We start from the raw sequence: 21,523 nt of genomic DNA, 5'->3' as shown, positions 1-21,523 counted from the left end.
ATTCACAGGAAAGGCTAAGGAAAGTGGAATGGAAGCTTTGTGAGTGCAGTTACCCTATATTCCCTGTTTGTCACTGATCCACAGCACTCAGGATGAGGTGGCCCATAGCAGACACTTGGTGGGTGGGCGGATGAAGGGTAGATGAAGGATGGATGGATGTGATGGAATGAATGGATGAAGAGAGTAGATAAATAAGTAGGTGGGCGGTTGGAGAGATGGCTAGGTGGATGGATGGAGAGGAGGGTGGATGGGTGAATAGGTAGAATAGATGGGAAGGAAGCATGGGTGGTTGAATGGATGGGTGGATATTGGATGAATGAGTGGGAGGAGAAATTTCCCAATGGATTTGAGTGGGTCCTGGGCTCCTGCGTGTCCTCTGCCATCACCTTCTCCCAGGGATCAATACTAGAGCGGGGATTACTAGCTTTGCAGGCAGTGGTACTTGTTAGTCTTGTAAATAACACTAAAATAACTGCTCACATTTTCTCAGTAATTGACAAAGTGCTTTTTTGTTTTTTAAGAAATAGGGGTTGTGCTGTTTCCCAGGCTGAACTCGAACACCTAGGCGCAAGTGGTCTTCCTGCCTCAACCTCCCAGCTTGTCAAGTAGTGATACAGGCACATGCCACCATGCCTGGTGACAAAGCACTTTCATGTACCCACTCTAATTTGAACATCACGATAGTTCTGTGAGGTTATTATTCCCCTTTTACAGAGGAGGAAACTGAGACTGGGATGTTCTGTTCCTATGACTGGTTATGGTTCCATCCAGCAGTAAGGGGCTAGAATGGACTGTTTTCTTCACTAAACCTCAATTTAGCCTGTCTTCTCCCAAGCATTTCTCTTGCCTTTTTGGCTGCTGAAATTTCTAAATCTGAGTTAGTCACTGAAACGGTCCTCTGCCTGCCTAGATAATCAGTGCCACCCCCTGCGGGGATCCTCTTGTTAGAGCCAACAGGGATTTGTCAGGGAGAATTCAAGGAGAGAGGGAGCCTCCTAATGTATCCCTGATACCTGAATAGATAAGACAGAGCTCAGTCTACTCCTCAGAGACCTTCAGGGAAGGAAGAGGTGTCACATTCCCCAACTCCCATCACGTCCCACCACTGTTCCCTCCCAGGCCCTGCCGAGGGTAGTGCGCTGGAAAGAGCAGAATTTGGGAGTCAAAAGTGTTGCCTACAAATTCTGTCTCTTGCCTGTACTCGCTGGGTGACCTCAGGTAAATCACTTAACCTCTCTGGGCCTTGGTGTCTTCATCTGTGAAATAGAATATCTGGCACCCACTTCACAGAATTTTTGTAAGGTTCAAATAAGTGAACCACTTAGCACCACGTCTGGCTCATCTGGGCCCTCGGTGAGTGGCTGCTGGCCCTGTTAGAGGCAGCATGGGGAAGTGGGATGTGCAGACTGAATATCCCATAACCAGCCAGGCATGGTGGTTCATGCCTGTAATCCCAGCAGTTTGGGAGGCTGAGGCGAGTGGATCACTTGAGGTCAGGAGTTCAAGACCAGCCTGGCCAACATGGTAAAAACCCCATCTCTACTAAAAACATGAAATTAGCTGTGTGTGGTGGCATGAGCCTGTAATCCCAGCTACTTAGGAGGCTGAGCAGGAGAATTGCTTAAACCCAGGAGGCGGAGGTTGCAGTGAGCCAAGATCGTGCTACTGCACTCCAGCCTGGATGACAGAGTGAGACTACATCTCAAAAAAAAAAAAGTGAATATCCCATAACCAAAACTTTTGGAACCCAAAGTGTTGAATACTTGCATTATGCTGGTTCAGCATCTCTAATCTGAAAATCTGAAATCCAAAATCCTCCAATGAGCATTTCCTTCAAGCATCATGTGGGCACTCAAAAAGTGTGAGCTTTTGGAGATTTTCAGATTAGCGACATTTGACCTGGACGGCAGTTCAAATCCTTGCTCTATCACTTACCAACTATGGTGCCTTAGGTAAATTCCTTAGCCTCCCTGAGCTACCGTTTCCTCATTTCTGAAGTAGAGATAACACACTTACCTGAAGGGGTGGCCTTCCCCTCCACACCTGTGGGCATTTCTCGTTAGGTGGAAGGAGGGACTTGAGAAAAGAAATGAGACACAGAGACAAAGTATAGAGAAAGAAAAAGTGGGCCCAGGGGACCGGCACTCAGCATACAGAGGACCCACGCCTGCACCGGTCTCTGAGTTCCCTCAGTATTTATTGATCATTATCTTTACCATTTTAGAAAAAGGGAAGTGGCAGGATAATAGGATCATCCTAGGGAGAATGTCAGCAGTAAGATATATGAATAAAGATCTCTGTGACGTGAATAAGTTTAAGGAAAAGTGCTGTGCCTTGATATGCATATGCAAACATCTTTAGTGCATAAAGAGCAGCACTGCCACTAGCACGTCCCACCTTCAGCCCTAAGGCGGTTTTCTTCTTTCTCAGTAAACAGAACATACAATCAGGTTTTACACCGAGATGTTCCATTGCCCAGGGACAGGCAGGAGACAGATGCTTTTCTCTATCTCAACTGCAAAGAGGCCTTCTTTCGTCTTATACTAGTCCTCCTCAGCACAGACCCTTCACGGGTGTCAGGCTTGGGGACGATCAGGCCTTTCCCTTCCCACGAGGCCATATTTCAGACTATCACATGGGGAGAAACCTTAGACAACACCTAGCTTTCCTAGGCAGAGGTCCCTGTGACCTTTGGCAGTGTACGTGTCCCTGGGTACTTGAGATTAAGAGAATAGTGATGACTTTTCACAAGCATACTGCCTTCAGGCACTTGTTTAACAAAGCACACCCTGCACAGCCCAAAATCCGTTAAACCTTGAGTCACCACAGCACATGTCTCTTGCAAGGACAGGGTTGGAGGTAGGGTCACAGATTAACAGCATCTCAAATACAGAACAAAATGGAGTCTCTTATGTCTGCTTCTTTCTATATAGACACAGTAACAGTCTGATCTCTCTTTCTTTTCCCCACACTTACCTAGCACGAGTATTATAAGGCACTATTTCCCCAAACGTGGCATGCATACCACTGGCGGTACATGAGGTTACTTTAGGGGGGACAACAGCAAACTGCTGAAATTTTAACTGTGAGAGAGTTTGTTTTATATGTACTAAAAAAATATAAAAATCACATCAGAACTATTTTTTAGAACAATGCTAACCTTTACCCTTACCGATATTTAAGGGGGAAATTGGGCAATTGAAAAGAACCAGTGTGTTGAATAAATAGTGGTCGAAGGCAGCATGCAGATAGAGCAGGAACTGAGAAGGTGGTCTATGAATGGAGTTTGCTTAACTCTATGAAATAACAGAAAAGAATGCAAATAATGATAGCCAAATGCAATACCTGACCCTAGACTAAATCTCGAACGGGAAGGAAATAAATGCTGTAAAGGACATTGTTGGGTCCAATGCAGAATTGGAATAGATAATAGACTAGATAACAGTGTGGTATCCATGTTAAATTCACCGAAGCTGACAACTGCACTGTGCTTATGTAAGAGAATATCTCTGTCCTTAGGAAATGCACACTGAGGTATCTAAGGATAAAGGGCTGTGATGTATGTAACTTACCTTTAAATGGTTCAGAAATATGTGTGTGTGTATGTACAATGCAGAGAAAAAACCATAAGCACATTGGAGTAAAAAGTAATGGGAGAAACTGGGTAATAAGCATCTTCTGTACTGTTTTTATTTTTACAACTTATGTAAGTTTAAAGTTATTTCCAAATAAAAAGTAAAACAAAATGTAAGCAATGCAGGTCAAGTCCACAGCCCAGGGCCCAGCCATGGAAGGCACTTAGTGAACTCTCTGGCTTTCTCCCCTTCTCTACTGGCCAGCGTGGAGACAGTGAATGATGGGCAGTTTCACAGTGTGGAGCTGGTGATGTTAAACCAGACCCTGAACCTGGTAGTGGACAAAGGAACTCCCAAGAGCCTGGGGAAGCTCCAGAAGCAGCCAGCAGTGGGCATCAACAGCCCCCTCTACCTTGGAGGTAATGCCCTCTTTCCCTACCACCTCTACCTCCCTCTGGCCCTCTGTGCTCCAGTTCCGAAACCCAGGCCACTGCCAAAGCCAATCACGGAAGGCTTCCTCGAGGAAGGGACAATGAAGCTGATCTCTAAAAGGGTGAATAAGCACTAGCCAGGCCATGGAGAAAAGAGAATTTAGGACAGGTGCTTGGAAAGGAAAGAGAACAGGACTCCTGGAAACTACACATTGTGACGGGAAGGGGTGAGAAGGGGAGGGCAGGGGATGGAAGCAGGGTCTAGGCTCTGCTGAAGTCTGCCGGCATCAGGTCATATTCCCTCTGCTCTGCCACCTCCTCAAACCCTGGGAGGTTCGATTAATGAATGTAAAAGAACAAGTTTGAGATTAAAATCTAAGGCCAAAAATGGAAGTAGGCCAGGTGCAGTGGCTCACACCTGTAATCCCAACACTTTGGGAGGTTGACGTGGGAGGATCGCTTGAGCCCAGTTGAGACCAGCCTAGGCAACACAGTGAGACGTCATCTCTACAAAATATTTAAATTAGCTGGGCACAGTAGTGAGCCCCCGTAGTCCCAGCTCCTTGGGAGGGTGAGGCGGGGGATCGCTTGAGCCTGGGAGTTTGGGGCTGCAGTGAGCCATGATTGTGCTACTGCCCTCCAACCTGGGTGACAGAATGAGACCTTGTCTTTAAAACAATAGCAACAATGACAACAAAACACAAAAAAGTAGCCATCAGTTTGGCAGAGTCTAGGCCTGAAATGCAGCCCCTGCACCAATAGTTCTCAAAGGGTTAAGTGTAAAAAAAGCTACCAGAACTGCTCGTTCAATCCTAAGATTCCCGAGACTTTACCCAGAGTCCACCTGCAGAGATGAGCACGGGCGCAGGAGAGGGCGTTGTTAACGGGCGGTTCAGACACACGGAGGCCAGGGAAAGCTCTGGGCCGAGGGCAGCCCCAGAAGGGACACCACTTATCCCTGGAGGAGGACCGTGCCCTGTGCCCCACCTGCAGCCAGAACAGAACTGGGTGCCCTGCTTCCAGGCTAGTCCCAGGCTCTCAACTGTAGAAGGTGGGCAGGGGACGGCGTAGAAGGGGAGCGAAAATACCAATTATTGAAAAGCAAGTTAAGTCTTTACTACCAGTCTCTTGAAGACCCTGAGAAGAGGGGTACATAGTATATAAGGCAGCAAACTGGTCTAAAACCCTGAACCCTAAAGTTTCATTGATGAAGCAGCTCCCCAAAACCTTATCTTCTCTCCTCAGCTGTAGCTCGCCTGCCCTGGCTTCTCTTGTGAGGCCTGCATCAAAGGGCCGAGGAGCCTGGTGGGGACAGCTGGTTATTTGGTGCACTTGCCTATGCGGGGGGGACGGTCCCCTCAGTTCAGCCAGTGGGGTCATAGGGCAATGGGTGACCAGATAATCTCGGTTTTTTTCTTTTTTTTTTTTTGAGACGGAGTCTCGCTCTGTTGCCCAGGCTGGAGTGCAGTGGCCGAATATCAGCTCACTGCAAGCTCCACCTCCCGGGTTTACGCCATTCTCCTGCCTCAGCCTCCCGAGTAGCTGGGACTATAGGCGCCTGCCACCTCGCCCGGCTATTTTTTTGTATTTTTTAGTAGAGACGGGGTTTCATCGTGTTAGCCAGGATGGTCTCGATCTCCTGACCTCGTGATCCTCCCGTCTCGGCCTCCCAAAGTGCTGGGATTACAGGCTTGAGCCACCGCGCCCGGCCATCTCGGTTTTTTTCTAGGGAAGTCCAATATACAAATTTTTATGGGAAATTTTCTAATATTACATATTGGCAACAAATCCACGTTTTTTTAAGGAGTCCCAGTGCAGGACCAAAGATGCATGTCCCTGTATGGACGAGGTCCGAGGTTTTGGCCCGTTAACCTCATTTGAACATCAGAGGCCCAGAGTTCTAGCCATCAATGTGTGGAAAGCGCTTTCTCTGAGGACAGCAGGGTGGCAGGGGAGGGTCTTCAGGCCACTGTCCTGGCTCCTCTCCCACAGGCATCCCCACCTCCACCGGCCTCTCTGCCTTGCGCCAGGGCACGGACCGGCCTCTAGGCGGCTTCCACGGATGCATCCACGAGGTGCGCATCAACAATGAGCTGCAGGACTTCAAGGCCCTCCCACCGCAGTCCCTGGGGGTGTCACCAGGCTGCAAGTCCTGCACCGTGTGCAAGCACGGCCTGTGTCGCTCCGTGGAGAAGGACAGCGTGGTGTGCGAGTGCCACCCGGGCTGGACCGGCCCGCTCTGCGACCAGGAGGCCCGGGACCCCTGCCTTGGCCACAGGTCAGTGTCCCAGGAGCCCTGGCTGTGTGCTCGGGCTCCCAGCATGGCCTCAATCCCTACCCCACCTGAGAACTAGGCACTACTGGAGGCTGGAGGAGTTGCAGTCAGACTGCGGATAGAAGCTGTGGAAGTGTAACTGCTTCAGAGGTCAAGAGACTGAGCTTACACGTCTGAGCAGCAAGACCTGCTTGGAGGGATCAGCATAAGAGGGCCCTGCTCAAAACACTCGTCTCTGCCAGGTGGCCCTTAGAACCTGTCCAGAGCCACAGTGAGCCCCCGCTGTCTCTGTGGGAATTAGAAAAAGGCGCTCACGTGGGCAGACTCAGCCTGTGCAAGGCATGAGGTGTATATAACCACACATCAAACCACATTTAATAGTTTAAGCAACTACTCATTCAACAAAGATTTACTGAGGTCCTACTATGTGACAGGCATCATGCTAAATATAGGAAACCCAGTACTGTCAGTGTTAAGAAACCTGGATCAGCCAAAACTAACACCAGAGCCAACACTGGAAATGTGGTTGGCTAAACCAGTCAGGAAATGATCTTTTGGATCAGGAATAAGGGACAGCTATAAAGGGTTTGAGGTTCTTGTGTTGCTCTTGAGCATGTGTGTGTGTGTGTGTGTGTGTGTGTTTGACTCTATAACATGGATCCTGGCTCTGCATGTCATTCCGCCAGGGGCAGTGATGTGTCGTGATTCAGGATATAGGCTTTACCTTCATCTTTTCCCACAGGTGAAATGTACTGCATAGGAGCAGCAGACAAGAGGTTGTGATGGAAATTCAGAGCAATACTGGGTGTAAAGCACTTAACACAATTCCTGGTACATAGCCAGGGGTACCTGCTGGTAGTAGCGGGGTGGTAGTAATTCTTATTTAAGATGGTAAAGCAATTAAAATGTTTAGAGAATGGCTAGATTCTTTCAAGCAATTGTTTGCTACTTGGCTGCGTGGGGTGTGTGTGTAAATCAGCAAGCCAGCTTCTGCTGTGGTGACAGCTCACACTGGGTGACACTCACAGGCTTCTGGCTGGCTGGCCAGGGGAAGCAAGGTGGTTAAGAGATGCTCAGCCTAGGAAATGGAGAAAGCTATTGGACTGTACTCAGCTCTGGGTCCCCTGGTCCCTGGCTGGGTGGACAGAGGGAGTCCTCAGCAGCACCAACTCTGATGCAGTTCCCTTCTCATCCTCCTCTCTGCCCCTAGCTGCAACCATGGAAAATGTGTGGCAACCGGGACCTCATACATGTGCAAGTGTGCCGAGGGCTACGGAGGGGCCTTGTGTGACAACAAGAATGACTCTGCCAACGCCTGCTCAGCCTTCAAGTGTCACCATGGGCAGTGCCACATCTCAGACCAAGGGGAGCCCTACTGCCTGTGCCAGCCCGGCTTTAGCGGCGAGCACTGCCAACAAGGTGGGTCTACTGTGCCTGTGGGAGGGAGGAAGTGGGGGTCAGAGTTGGACTTCATATCCAGATCACCTCAGTTCCAGTTCTGGCTGTGCCACTTAAAGGCTGCATGACCTTGGTTCAGTCACTTTGTGAGCCTCAATTCCCTCAACTTGAAAACGGAGGCAATGCTACACCTTCCTGTATCAGTTATCTAGTGCTGCATAACAAGTTAGTCCCAAACCATAGCAGCTCAAAACCACAAAAAACGTTGTTTCAGCCCACATTTTTCCTGTGGGTTGGGAATTCAGACAGAGCCTAGCTGGGATCTCTCGGGGTTGCATTCAGCACAGCCAGGGCTGCAGTTCTCTGTGAGCTAACCCGAGGCAGCAGAATCTGCTTCCAGTGTGCTGCACTCCCATGGTGCTGGGTGTTGGTGGGAGGTCCCAGTTCTGCCCTGCAGCCCTGCATGAGTCACTACACAGGCTCTTTGAGGGTCCTCGCGCCAGGGCAGCTGGCATGTCCCAGAGTGAACAGTCCAGGACAGAGCAAGCCACATGTCTTATATGACCTACAATTGGAAGTCACTCATGCTGTCATTTCCAACACACTGCATTGTTACATCGGTCAGGTGCATTCAGTGAGGGAGGGGACCACATAAAGGGCATCAGTACCAGAAGGGGGTAGTCACTGGGGGCAATCTTGGAGGCTGGCTACTGTGCTTCCTTATAGGGTTGTTGGAAGGAGTACACGAGATGGAAAGTCAGAAGCAACATTGTCACGATGAAGGCCAAGCTGTCATTTAGAATCTGCATGACCTTGACCAGCCTGGCCAACATGGTGAAACCCTGCCTCTACTAAAAATACAAAAATTAGCTGGGCATCATGGTGGTCGCCTGTAATCCCAGCTACTCTGGAGGCTGAGGCAAGAGAATCATTTGAACCTGGGAGGCGGAGGTTACAGTCAGCCAAGATCAACCTGGGTGACAGAGTGAGACCCTGTCTCAAATCTGCATGGCGTTGAGCAGCATACTTGTGATTCACTTCCTCATCTAGATAGGGCCAGGAGTGGTGGCTCACACCTGGAATCCTAGCATTTTGGGAGGCTGAGGTGCAAGGATCGCATGAGCTCAGGAGCTTGAAGCTGCCATGAATGCACCACTGCACTCCAGCCCAGGTGACAGAGACAGACCCTGTCTCCGAGAAGAAACAAAAGTGCAGATAACTCATATGGCCAAAGTTAAGATTCTCAAGCATGGACTTTTTAAAGATGAAACAAGTATAGAAAATGGTCCTCAGTGGACCTCTGCAGGGAGAACACATGAGTAGTCTGGATGGTTCTTTTCTCCTCTTTTCCAGCTGTTGGCCCTTGAGATGCCATGCCTTCAAAACTAATGAAACCCTAGCCAGTCAGCGTGGCCCCCTGACATTGACCAGCACCATTGACATCACCTGGGAGTCACTTAGAAATGCAGGCTCCCAGGCCCCATCCCAGCCCCTTCGAGTCAGAACCTGCGTTTTGCAATGATTCGCATATGTATCCAAGCAGAGGACATTGTTCCACAGCTTCCATCCAACCCTCCTGCCCTTACTGGGTCAGCAGAAGCCAGTTCTTTGGTCTGACCTAGTCAGAACCATCAAATTACTTTTCTCGGTTAGTGGCCCCTTTATCATGTAATTTTGAGGTGAGCTCAACAAAGGAAAATTATATTAATATTAAAATAGTTGTCTTACCTTGGGGGGTCTTTCTCCTGCATGGACACTGAGAAGTTTTGCTCCCTGCCACCAGGATCCCAGGCAGTCCACCCCGTCCCTTGAGGACTTTTCCACATTTTATACCTACAGGAAATACTATTCTTAACCAAAACTCATTTTTAAAATGTTATTAAATAACTTATTTTGAAATAATTTCAGATTTATAGAAAAACTGTCAGGGCAGTATAAACAGCTTAATCCTTTCCCCTCAGTCATTAGCATGTTGCCCCATCTACGCTCCCCTTCTCTCCCCATGTTACACACATGCACACAGTCATTAACCTCTTTCTAACCCTTTTAACAATCTCATAATTTTAAAGACTTTTAACAACACCTGAAGCTTTAAAATGCAGAAAGCCCTTTCTCCTTCACAATCTCCTCTGGTGCTCGTAACAGCCTGGGAATTGCTGGAAGGACAGGAAAATGTGTTACCATTTTTCAGACATGGGAACTGCGACTTGTCAAGGGTCAAGGGTCAAGGGTCACGGCTCCCTTCCTCAAGTGCCTTGCTGCAGACATTCTCCCACTGTAGTGAGGACAGTAGAGAGGTGGAAATGAAAAGGTGGGTCAGGGTCCAGAGTGTTTAAGCAGATACGAGGGTGCCCTTTCCTGCCCTGCAGTTATTTCTAGGCCTTCTGGAAAAGCTCATCCCAAAGCCTCATTAACACCTGCTTCTTATTCAGACCTCAACTCCGGCTCATTTCCTAGAGAAGCCTCCCTGGGCCAGGTCAAATGCCTTTTGCATACAAATGTCATACAGCATACAAAAACACATACTGTATGTTCTTGTATGAACATCTTCCCTTTCTTTATAGCATCTACCTCAGTTTCTTATTAAATATATTCACTTAAATAGTACCTAGACTCTAGGCTGGGAGAGACAGACTACTGGGAGTGGTGGTGACTGGGGCAAACTGGAGATAACCTGCCCCATCTAAAGCACTCAGCTTCAGCCATCACTGCAGCGCAGGGTTGCAGGCTCAGCTCTGCCAGACCTCCTGGTTTTCAAGGAAGGCAGAAATCCAGATTTTCAGGTGAAATCTCCTGCTTTTTTAATGTTGGCATTTAATTAATTTTTAGGCATATGTAGGGTAATCAAAATTGGTCTGGGGACAGGATTTGGCCCACGGTCTACCAGTTTGCTTCATCTAGTTTTAGTTTTGACTTTAAGTTTCTTGAAGGAAGGGACCAAGCCTGTTTTTGTCACCTTTATATCCTCAGGGCTTAGGTGTAAGCCTAGCAGAGAGCCTGGTACAGGAAAGGTACCTGTTTGTAAAATAGAGGGTGGGCAGATGGATGAGTGAATACATTCTTATGGTCTTCAGAGCACACGTATTTCAAAGCAGCCTACCTGGGAACTGCTGACGGTCCCGCTGGCCTCCTAGACCACCAATGCCCTTTTATGCCCTCTGCAGAGAATCCGTGCCTGGGACAAGTAGTCCGAGAGGTGATCCGCCGCCAGAAAGGTTATGCATCATGTGCCACAGCCTCCAAGGTGCCCATCATGGAATGTCATGGGGGCTGCGGGCCCCAGTGCTGCCAGCCCACCCGCAGCAAGCGACGGAAATACGTCTTCCAGTGCACGGACGGCTCCTCGTTTGTAGAGGAGGTGGAGAGACACTTAGAGTGCGGCTGTCTCGGGTGTTCCTAAGCCCTTGCCCGCCTGCCTGCCACCTCTCAGACTCCAGCTTGGTGGGGTTGGGACAGCCGTGTGGAACCCCCTGGTGATTCAGCATGAAGGATATGAAGCTGGAGAGGAAGCTAAAGAAGAAGAGAATATTAAGTATATTGTAAAATAAACAAAAAAATAGAACTTATTTTTATTATGGAAAGTGACTATTTTCATCTTTTATTATATAAATATATCACACCATCTGAGTATATGTACCATATAGTGAGTTATTTTTACCAAGTTTTGTGTTGTATTTGTTGTGTTTTTATAAACAGCTGTTTAAAAGTTTAAGAAAAAAAAAGACTAATAAAAATGCTTTAAAACAAAAGGATAAGAATAAAGAATGACAGCCTGAGGAAGGAGGAAGACGCTTTCATGTTTATGAAACGTTATTATGTCGGCAGTAAACCAAGAGCTGCTCATTGAGATCAGAAAAAGGAATAAGAGGAAGAGAGAGAAGGAAAAGATCTTTGTTTCTTGTTTTTTAACTCCCTTTTTTTTCCTCCCCTAAAATTACCCAGCTTTTCGGAGTCCTGGATGTCAGTGCCCAAGATGCCCAGTTCTTCTAAGAAAAGCTGCCGAGCCCTGGCCTTCTCAGTCTGCCACTCAAAAATATTGCTGTCCCTGTCTGTCCCAGACCCCCCTTCGGGGTCTGAACCCACTGGGGGACCCCGCTTCTCCTTCCTGGCTGGCCCTGGCTTCCAATCGAGGACTGACTATTGAAGTCTGCTGCAGGTTTCATCTGGAACTGTCTTACCAAACTTTAAAACAGCTGCTATTTTTCCTGCTCCTCCCCAGGAGAGGGGTCTTCCTAGAGGAGGTGAGGGAAGAGAATATCATGCTGTCTCCTCAGGACCCACGCACTGACCCCCTCTCCTCCTTCCAGGTAATTTTTCATTGGAATGTATCCCAGGAGAGAAGGTAGCCCTTCTGGGAAGCGGAAGACTGGGAGCCAAGCCTGCCCACAGCACTAGTAGATGTCCAACTCTGGAAGGTTCTTGGAGGCTCTTGCTGTAAGACAGGCCTCTGCCACCTGATCCTCCAGGTGACCATCATGATGACAGAGACCCTTTGCCCATCTGTGACACCTTCCAATGCATATCCAAACTCTACCTTATTTTATCTATGCAACCCCTGCCTCCCTGGGAAGGATACGGGAGTAGAGCCCGGTTCACTAAGAAGGAAGTTTAGGCCCTCACAGGCTCTGGAACTTGCCTTAAGCCACAAACCAGATAAGTGGAGGAGCCAGACCGGAAGTCCAGACCCAAAGCTTGAGATTCTTTCTCTAGAATGGGTGAGCACAGGTGATTCAGGCAGCTTAAATCCATCAGAGCAGCCCTGCCGGAAAAGGAAAGATGATATTTTTTCCTGCTCTTGTTCTGCCTTGTTCACTCCTCTTTCCCCCTCCCCAGTATCTGGAAAGATTCTAGAGACCAGGGCTTAGGCATCAAGGGCAGCCTATCCAGCCTCTGCCTCCATTCCTGAAGGGGACTTCCCTGCCCCTGTTTCTTTCCATGTCTCTCCCTCCCTCCCTCCCATTTTCCCCCTTCCACCCCGTCAGGTTAGCCACATATCTTCCAGGGCTCAGCTGTTCACAGCAATTCCCTGGCTCTCATCATCCATCCCTCCTTCCCCCAGGAGCCTCCAACTATAGGAGTTTCAGGGAGAAGAGTTTGGAAGTCATTGGACCTTTCAGCCCTCAGGGTCCCTAGAGGAGCCTAGTTGCTCTGTGAAGACCAATGGTGGGCCAAAGACTCAGGGAATAATGAAGGGAGAAAGAAAAGAAACAAAGATAGAGAAACATGAGGCAAGTGGAAGAAGGATGGAAAGAAGGAAGGAAGGGAGGGGATGAAGAGAAGGGAGAGAGGGATATAGCTGAGGAATTTATCTAAAAATATGCATGTAAATCTCCATTATGTTCCAGGTACTATGCCTTATGATGGCTTTGTTTTTTGTTGTCATTTGAGACAGGGTCTCGCACTGTCAGCCAGGCTGGAGTAGAGTGGTTCAATCATAGCTCACTGCAGCCTCAACCTCCTCGGCTCAAGCCAACTTCCTGCCTCAGAGTCCCAAAATGCTGGGATTACAGGTGTGAGCCACTATGTTCAGCCTGTTTCAAACATTATTATAATAGCAGATTTATTTAGTACTTTATTATACATCAGATACCACTCTAATTGTGAAATAGATATATATTCATTTAATTATCAAAACAACCATGTAGTTAAAACACTATTAACTCGTTTTACAGTTGAGTAGACTGAGACACAGAGAAGTTAAAGAACTTGCCCAAGAGTAAATGTCTAATAAACTGTAGAGCCAGGATCTGGGCCCAGGCTGTCTGACTCCAGAACTTGCTCACTCAACCACTAAACCATCCTGCTTCTCGTGGGAAATGAACATGTCCTGCCTTTGAGGATCCTACAGCCTGTGACAAAAACAGTCATAAAAACGGACAATTGCCTTATTACACAAGGTGCTCTCAAGTGGCAATATAAGCAATGGAAGTGACTGTCCAGAGGAGGGAATTTCTAGTCCTAGGTCTTCAAGGATGAACAGGAGTTTGCCAGAGGTGGGAAAGGGAATTGAACTTTCCTGGGAGTGGCCTGTTAAAAAGCAATGAGATATGGCAAGGCCTGGCTTTTTTGGGAAAGAGTCAAAATCTAGGGTGGCGGGAGTATGGGAAGCACACTGAGGAGCAGAGAGAAATGGGGTAGATACGAAGGCAGGGTTTTGACCGCAAAGAGCTTTGCATGCTAAACAGGCCACAGGTGCCAGCAGGGTTGTTTGAGGAAGGGAAGAGCAAGACAAGCTCTGGTTTAGGAAGACAGCTGTGGCAGCATAAAGGCCTGAAAGAGGAGACGGAGCTGTCAGCCAAAATGGACTTGAGAGCTCCCTGTGGTTTACTTTGTGGCTAGAAAACACTGCCAGCCAGATGGATCACAAATGTCTATGGTAGCTTAGAAGCTCTGCTCTTGAAGAGGGTCCTGGGATCTGCCCAACACACTTCCCAACTCCCCTCTCCCCCAAAACAGGTGTATCTGAGCCTTATCCCACCACCAACGCCCCTGCTAGCCTCTCCCCACCCAGCCTGGAGCCTACTCAGCCGGCCCTCTCAAGAGCCCCGCCCAGGGTCACTGGCTTTCTGGGAGGACTCAACAGGCTGCCAGCTTTTCCTCTGCCTTCCCAAGGAACCTGAGACCTCCCTCTGCTTATGACCCCAGGCCCAATCCTGAATCCTGCCCCCATCGACCAAGACAGCAAGAGGCCCAGGTGTGTCCCTTACAATTCTGAGCCTTCTTCCTCAAGTTTGGAAGCCCTGACTTTAAGAAATGCCAAATGCAAGGACCATTAAGAAAATACTCCCCGAATGAGGTTCCTCTAACAAATGATGATTAAAACTCTCTCTCCTTGAGCAGTCACATTCTAGAAACAGGACATTCCACGAGGCAGGAAGAGTTCAGTTAATTTGTTCCTGAAAAAGTGTGGTTCAGTGTCTGTGTGGCAATGTACGTGGGCAGAAGAGGCTGCTCACGCTGTGTCCCCCCTGAGCAGGATTCAGGAAAGGGAAAAGAAGGTCTCTTTGACTCAACCAATGGGCCGTATGATGGCCAATGAGATTATGTACTTAAAAGTCCTTTGTAAAGTGTATACTAAAAACCTTAAATGTAAGATGCTGTTGTTATTATTACTGTTGTTATTGCTGTTATGGACATGCCAAAAGGCCCTTGTTAGAAGATGGTTTTGCCTTCTCAATCTCATAGAAAGGAACTCAAGTCTGATGCTTCGAAAAGACAAGAAGAGGGGCAAGAAGAGGGAGAACTCCCAAGCTCAGAGGGAAAAAAAAAGGGAAAAAGAGCCCCAGGGTGACCTTCAGGAAAGGCCAGGACCAGGATTGATCTAACCTTTCCCTTTACCAGAGACAAAGCTATCACCAGACTGAACCCTAAGGTCAAGCAGTCACCCACTGCCTTTGCTGGGAGCAGAAGCCCATAGTAACAAGTGACCTGCCCCTCAGACTCAAGATCCCAGATAGAGCTGGAGGAGTCGTAGGGCATTACTGGTAGGCAGGAAAACTGAGGGTCGAACAAATGGAAGAATGCAGTGATCATAGACCAAAAACACACGGATAATTAACCCCAGGTGTCCACCCAGGCCAAAGTTCTTCCTGCTACCCCACAGTGGGTGTCCAGGCAGAGTGAAGCCTGAGTTAGACCCTCTAACACTTTCTTAATGGCCCAGAGGGTGTCCTCTGCCTCCCCAACAGCAGTCTCCTGGTGTACCCTCAGATGATGGGGAAGCTGAGGGCATAGTGTGATTTGGTGGGACTTGTTCATGTTTTGTAGTGTGGGCTCAACAGTGCCAAAGGAAACACTAGAGGAAAGTTAGTGAAACATGCCAGCTAGCAGGACCAGTAAAGGCATAATCGGGCATTTGGCAAAGCATGTTTTTCTAACTCAGCGATAGGTTCTAATAGGAAATTTTTTAAAATGTTTTTAAAACAGTGTTATAGTGCCACTTCCCCGGTATGGAATAAATAACATGCATTCTTTTTTCAATATACTGTCATATTCGGATGTCATTAAAATAAATGGATGAGTCACAGAGGAGCTATCAGATGCTCTCATGACTGCCATAACTCAGCCCGGCTCTGTGGTGTCTGCTTTATTTTTACCCCTGATTTTCAAACCCCCTGGAACAAAGATGACTGCACTCATGGGGTCTGGGGAAAGTCTGGTGTGGAATTAGATGAAAGAATCAGTTTCTTGGATCGTGAAGTGAGAAAAATGGATCCAGAGCTCCCCAGAACCATCAAAGAGAAGACCCAACATACAGCTTAGGGTCAGCAGAGGATGTGGTCCGTATAGCCACAGAAGGTGCCAAGGGTCATGGGGGAGAAAGCCACTCCAGTTCAAAGGAAGAGAACACTCTACTGATATGGGAAGGAATATTCCTCCTTATAGGACTCCAATGCCTAAATTTCTCCTTTTTCGGTTCCTTCAACAAGTATTTATTGAGCCTCTACTATGTGCCAGGGACTGTTTTAGGCATTGAGGACTCCAGAGATGATCAAGACCAAGTCCTTGTTCTCCTGGAGTTTAAACTTTAACTGAGGGGGTATGTGCCAATCAACAAGTAAGATAACATCCAATAGTGGTAAGTTTACTTCCACCAATAAAGAAGAGTAGACATTCCAGAATAGCTGGGTGGGTGCTTCATGCAGTGGGGTCGAGAAGGCCTCCCTAAGGAATTGGGACATGGGGTGGAGCAAATACCAAGAAATGGAAGGGGAAGGAACCTGGCCCTGCGGCACTTGCTAGATATCTGCCCTGTGTGGGTGTCATCTGAGGGAGGCGGGCAGCCTGAGCAACTTAGGAAGCCAGAGAGGATGGCCTGGGCAAGACAGCATGAGAGGGGCTCCCAGAGACAGGAGGGGCAAGCAGGCCCCTCAGCCTCTCAGCCCTCAGGCATCCTCAAGGGCTATGCACTTTTAGAAGGAGGATTGCTAAGGGTCTGGAGGCTGCCACTGGCTGGCAGGTCACCATCACTTCCCTGGCAGATGGCTTTCCATCTGCCCTGTGGAGACCCCTGTGAGAGCAAGACACTGGTGGGCAGCAGAGGCACCAGGTGCTAAAAAAGGGGCTAGACTCTGTGGCCCCCAGCCCGTTGCTCCTTCTTCCCTCAGGTCTCCCTGAGCAAGACAAGGCCACACTGACTGGGGGCCATAAGCCTCCAGCAAAGATGCCCTTGACATCGTTTTATACATTTTAGTGTGCATTTATCTGAAATAGGTAGGGAGTGGATTCTACACTCACACACACCATTTCAGACAGCCTGGGTGTTCCTGCCAGGAGGAGCTACTGTCAAGAAACCTACAGTGTCCATCTCCCATGTTTATACCAGGAGCCCCTCCTCCCAGATTTGGGACCTAGATGTATATCCCTCTACCTCAAATTCCCTGTTATATCAATCTATAGCAGAGGTTCTCAACTGGGAGAGGTGTTGACCTCACCCAGGAGACATCTGGCAATGTCTGCAGATATTTTTGATTGTATAACTGGGGCACAGGGTGCTATTAGCATCTAGTAGGTAGAGACCGGGGTGCTGCTAAACATCCTACAATATACAGGACAGTTCCTTGACAACAAAGAACTATCCTGCCCAAGATGTTCATAGTGCTAAGACTGAGAAACCCTGGCTTAGCCAAATCAGACCCTTCCCTGAATACCTGGGTAGAATCACACTCACAAGGAAGGAAGTAGGTTGGAGTGCTAAATAGGTAACAAATAGTGAGCTTCTCAGGGTGCCTGGGTTGGAATACACGGCAGGCTGGTGGTCTATACCTGTATTTAGAATACCATTGTTTTTGTTGTTGTTTTGCTTTGTTTTATTTTGAGACGGAGTTTCGCTCTCATTGCTCAGGGTGGAGTGTGGTGGTGCAATCTCAGCTCACTGAAACCACCACCTCCCAGGTTCAAGCGACTCTTCAGCCTCAGCTTCCCAAGTAGCTGGGATTACAGGTGCCTGCCACTATGCCCAGCTAAATTTTGTATTTTTAGTAGTTCACCATGTTGGCCAGGCTGGTCTTGAACTCCTGACCTCAGGTGATCCACATGGCTCGGCCTCCCAAAGTGCTGGGATTATAAGCGTGAGCCACCACACCCAGCCAGAGCACCATTGTTGATGGAAAACTAAGACCAAGACATTTCTGGCAATGGGGGACCACCGTGATCCTTTCTGCCATTCTTTGTCCTTACCACTTGGTCACTGAAAATAGATACAGAGCAGTGGATTCTGGATTTAATATGCTCAGGCAACATAAGGCATGGCAGAGCATGTGACACTCACCTTTGGACCTGCTGCTGACAGAGAAATAGAGAACAGGATAAATAAAAATGCTATGCTTCTATTTCCTGAACTCTGCCCTTCATTGCAGCCCTGGCAGGAGGCAAAGATCATTGGGTTCTCAAATCAAGATATGAGGACTAAGGATTTCTTTATGGTGGTTCAAAGGGGAGTGAAGATATCATGACTCAAAAGCCACAAGCAGCTCAACTTCAAGATGCATCCGCCGGGCGCTGTGGCTCACGCCTGTAATCCCAGCACTTTGGGAGGCCAAGGCAGGCGGATCACGAGGTCAGGAAATTGAGACCATCCTGGCTAACACAGTGAAACCCCGTCTCTACTAAAAATACAAAAAATTAGCTGGGCGTGGCAGCAGGCGCCTGTAGTCCCAGCAACTTGGGAGGCTGAGGCAGGAGAATGGCATGAACCCAGGAGGCAGAGCTTGTAGTGAGCAGAGACTGTGCCACTGCACTCCAGCCTGGGTGACAGAGCGAGACTCGGTCTCAAAAAAAAAAAAAATACATCCAGGGATGCTAAATCGACTCTAGTAACTGACAGCAGGATTAACTGGTTGGCAGAGGAATCTAGCCTACTCAGGGTAACCTTGTAAGGTGCTGCAGGGACAGAAGCTGCTCTTATTTACACTATAAATGTCCTTATTTACCAGTCCCTGCAGGGGGACAGGAGATGAACAAAGTGCTGGGATTGCAAGCATTAGCCACTGCCCCCAGCCTGAAACTGTCTTCACTGGACTCAAAATGCTAATTTCACTTGAAAGTAAAAATTAAATTTAGGCCAGGCACGGTGGCTTATGCCTGAAATCCCAGCGCTTCAGGAGGCTGAGGCAGGAGTATGGGGCTTGAGAGCAGGGTTGAGGGAGATGCTAAGGGAGCAGGCCTCATCTCCTCCAGGTCCACTTGCCCAGTGTGTAGGGGGCAGGTGGTTTACCCCATCCTCCCCTGCATCCTGCTGCTTGACTTTGGCAACGTCAATGTGAACTTCAGTTTCTCTATCTAGGAAACAAGAACGACAAGACTGACATCATCAAGGCTCTGTAGATTACAAGAGGCTCAAAGCAATTCAAACCAACTTAAGGCGAAAAAGGAACATGTTGAGACAGGTAACTGGAAGGCCTAGGGTAGTTCCTACTGCATCAGACATGGGTGTTTGGATCCTAGAGCTCATACACTGTCATAAGAGCTCAGGGTGTCTTGTGCATACTTGGCTTTGTTTTGCCTTGGCTTCATTCTCAGGAAGCCTCTCCTATGCAAACAGGCAAACTGACTCCCAACAGCTGCAGACTGAAAGCTGTAGATACTACCAATTTCAAGCCCAGGGGAAAGAGAGCTTCTCATCTCCAGTGCTTCTGAGAGATAGCCCAGAATTGAGTCTCACTGGCTCTGATTAGCCTGCCTTGGGGCAAATGTCCATCATTGGATGAAACAGCAGGGTCAATAAACAGTAATTTTAGTAGCACCCATGGGCTATGAAAAAATTAAAAAATAAACAGCACTCATTGGACAAGCCTGTGTCACATGAGAAACACGTGGTCGGGGATGAGAAAGCGTTTCCCCAAGGAAATGAGGGAACAGAACCTGGTCTGGCAAAAATAAGACAATAGTTACTCACCACAGTTTTTTAAGAAAATATAATACGATATTGATATGATGCATTAAAGCTGGTATAGCTACTTTGTGGACTCCAGTATACCAAATAAATACAAGCGATAAATACAGATATTTTAGCAACAACAACAAAAACACTGTTTCTTACTAACATTCTTGAAAATAAGTCTATGAAACTTACTTTGTTTGTTTTTTGTTTTTTTGAGACAGGATCTCACTCTGTTGCCCAGGCTAGAATACAATGGCATGATCTCGGCTCACTGCAACCTCCACTTCCTAGCTCAATCAATCCTCCCACCTCAGCCTCCAGAGCGGCTGGGACTACAGGCATGTGCCACCATGCCCAGATAATTTTTTGTAGAGACAGGGTTTCGCCATATTGCTCAGGCTGGTCTCAAACTCCTGGACTCAAGTGATCCACAGCCTCAGCCTCCCAAATTTTCAGGTCACTGCACCTGGCCTGAAACTTTCTTCATTGGACCCAAAATGCTATTTTCATTTGAAATTAAAAATTGAGGCCATGCATAGTGGCTCATATCTAAAAAAATCCCAGTATCTTGAAAGGCCGAGGTGGAAGGACTGCATGAACCCAGGAGTTCGAGACTAGCCTGGGCAACATGGTAAGACCCTGTTTCTTTATTTATTTTATTTTTTTTGAGACGGAGTCTCGCTCTGTCGCCCAGGCTGGAGTGCGGTGGCCGGATCTCAGCTCACTGCAAGCTCCGCCTCCCAGGTTCCCGCCATTCTCCTGCCTCAGCCTCCCGAGTAGCTGGGACTACAGGCGCCCGCCACCTCGCCCGGCTAGTTTTTTGTATTTTTTAGTAGAGACGGGGTTTCACCGTGTTAGCCAGGATGGTCTCGATCTCCTGACCTCGTGATCCGCCCGTCTCGGCCTCCCAAAGTGCTGGGATTACAGGCTTGAGCCACCGCACCCGGCAGTAAGACCCTGTTTCTACAAGACAATTAAAAATTAGCTGGGTATAGTGATGCCTACCTGTAGTCCCAGCTACTTGGGAGGACCACGTGAGCCCAGGAGTTCGAGGCTGCAGTGAGCCATGATCACACCACTGCACTCCAGCCTGGGCCAGAGAGCAAAACCCCGTCTCAAAAAACTAAAATTTTTAAACCCAGCCTAAAATATATCTGTTCTCCTAAATTGAGGGAGGGAGAGGGAAAAAGAGAATAGCTGCTAAACCCTACTTTGAGTTGTAGAATGAAATATAACTAGCTGAAGAGGGATTCATTCACCTTTGAAGTGTATCTCAGAGTGACCCCTCTCCAGCGACCTTGTTTTGAAAATGATTTCATCTCCCATATCCTTTTGATGGTGGATGATAGGATGTAAGAGCAGCGATTAGAGAAGTGGAAGATTGCCTAGTTACAGGTGAGAAGGTGAATTCACAGAATAAGATGAAAAATCTGACATTCATCGAGCACATACTCTTGATCACACATTTATACACATCCTTTTGTGTAAGACCAAAGCAAAGCTGCCAGCAGGTTCAGTTGTCCTCATTTAAGCAGTGAGAAAGACCTGAATCACACGGCTAGGAGATGGCAGAGAGGTGATTTGAACCAGGTTGGTCTAAACCCAATGCCATGTCCTTTCCACCACAACACCATGATTTGCACATAACAAGCCCTTGATGAATGCCTGTTGTTGAACTCTTTCCCACATACAGGATATCTTGTGCAAGATACTGGAACTCATGGGATTAAGGAAAGCTGACGAGTTAATTAATTGGAAGACTGAAACCAGACCTTGTGTAAGCATTGGAGTAAAGCCAATGCAACTATGGGGGAAAATAATGGGAATAGCTCTCTTTTACAGAGTGACTGGGACGTGCCAGAGTTTTTGCACGTTTATTCCCATTCCTTACGAAAATTCTGCAAGGTAGGGGTTGTTATCCCCATAGTCTAGATGAAGAACCTGAATCTTAGAGAAAAAGGTC

At 47.9% G+C, this 21,523-nt stretch overlaps 1 protein-coding gene across 1 annotated transcript in view; it reads left to right on the top strand.

The window, feature by feature from the left end:
• Nucleotides 1-15,743, top strand: part of SLIT3 (slit guidance ligand 3) — a 641,372-nt gene extending 625,629 nt beyond the window's left edge. Inside the window, exons 33-36 of the mRNA XM_015141360.3 lie at nucleotides 3,840-3,994; nucleotides 5,999-6,284; nucleotides 7,492-7,700; nucleotides 10,844-15,743. Of these exons, the coding sequence (XP_014996846.3) occupies nucleotides 3,840-3,994; nucleotides 5,999-6,284; nucleotides 7,492-7,700; nucleotides 10,844-11,079 (886 nt within the window). The 3' untranslated portion in view covers nucleotides 11,080-15,743. The remainder of the gene's footprint in view (nucleotides 1-3,839; nucleotides 3,995-5,998; nucleotides 6,285-7,491; nucleotides 7,701-10,843) is intronic.
• Nucleotides 15,744-21,523: the final 5,780 nt, after the last annotated feature.

This window comes from Macaca mulatta, chromosome 6 (assembly GCF_049350105.2).
Source record: "Macaca mulatta isolate MMU2019108-1 chromosome 6, T2T-MMU8v2.0, whole genome shotgun sequence".
NCBI classification, from domain to species: Eukaryota; Metazoa; Chordata; class Mammalia; order Primates; family Cercopithecidae; genus Macaca; species Macaca mulatta.
Note: the sequence above shows the minus strand (reverse complement) of the source record. Positions and strands in the feature narration are given on the sequence as shown.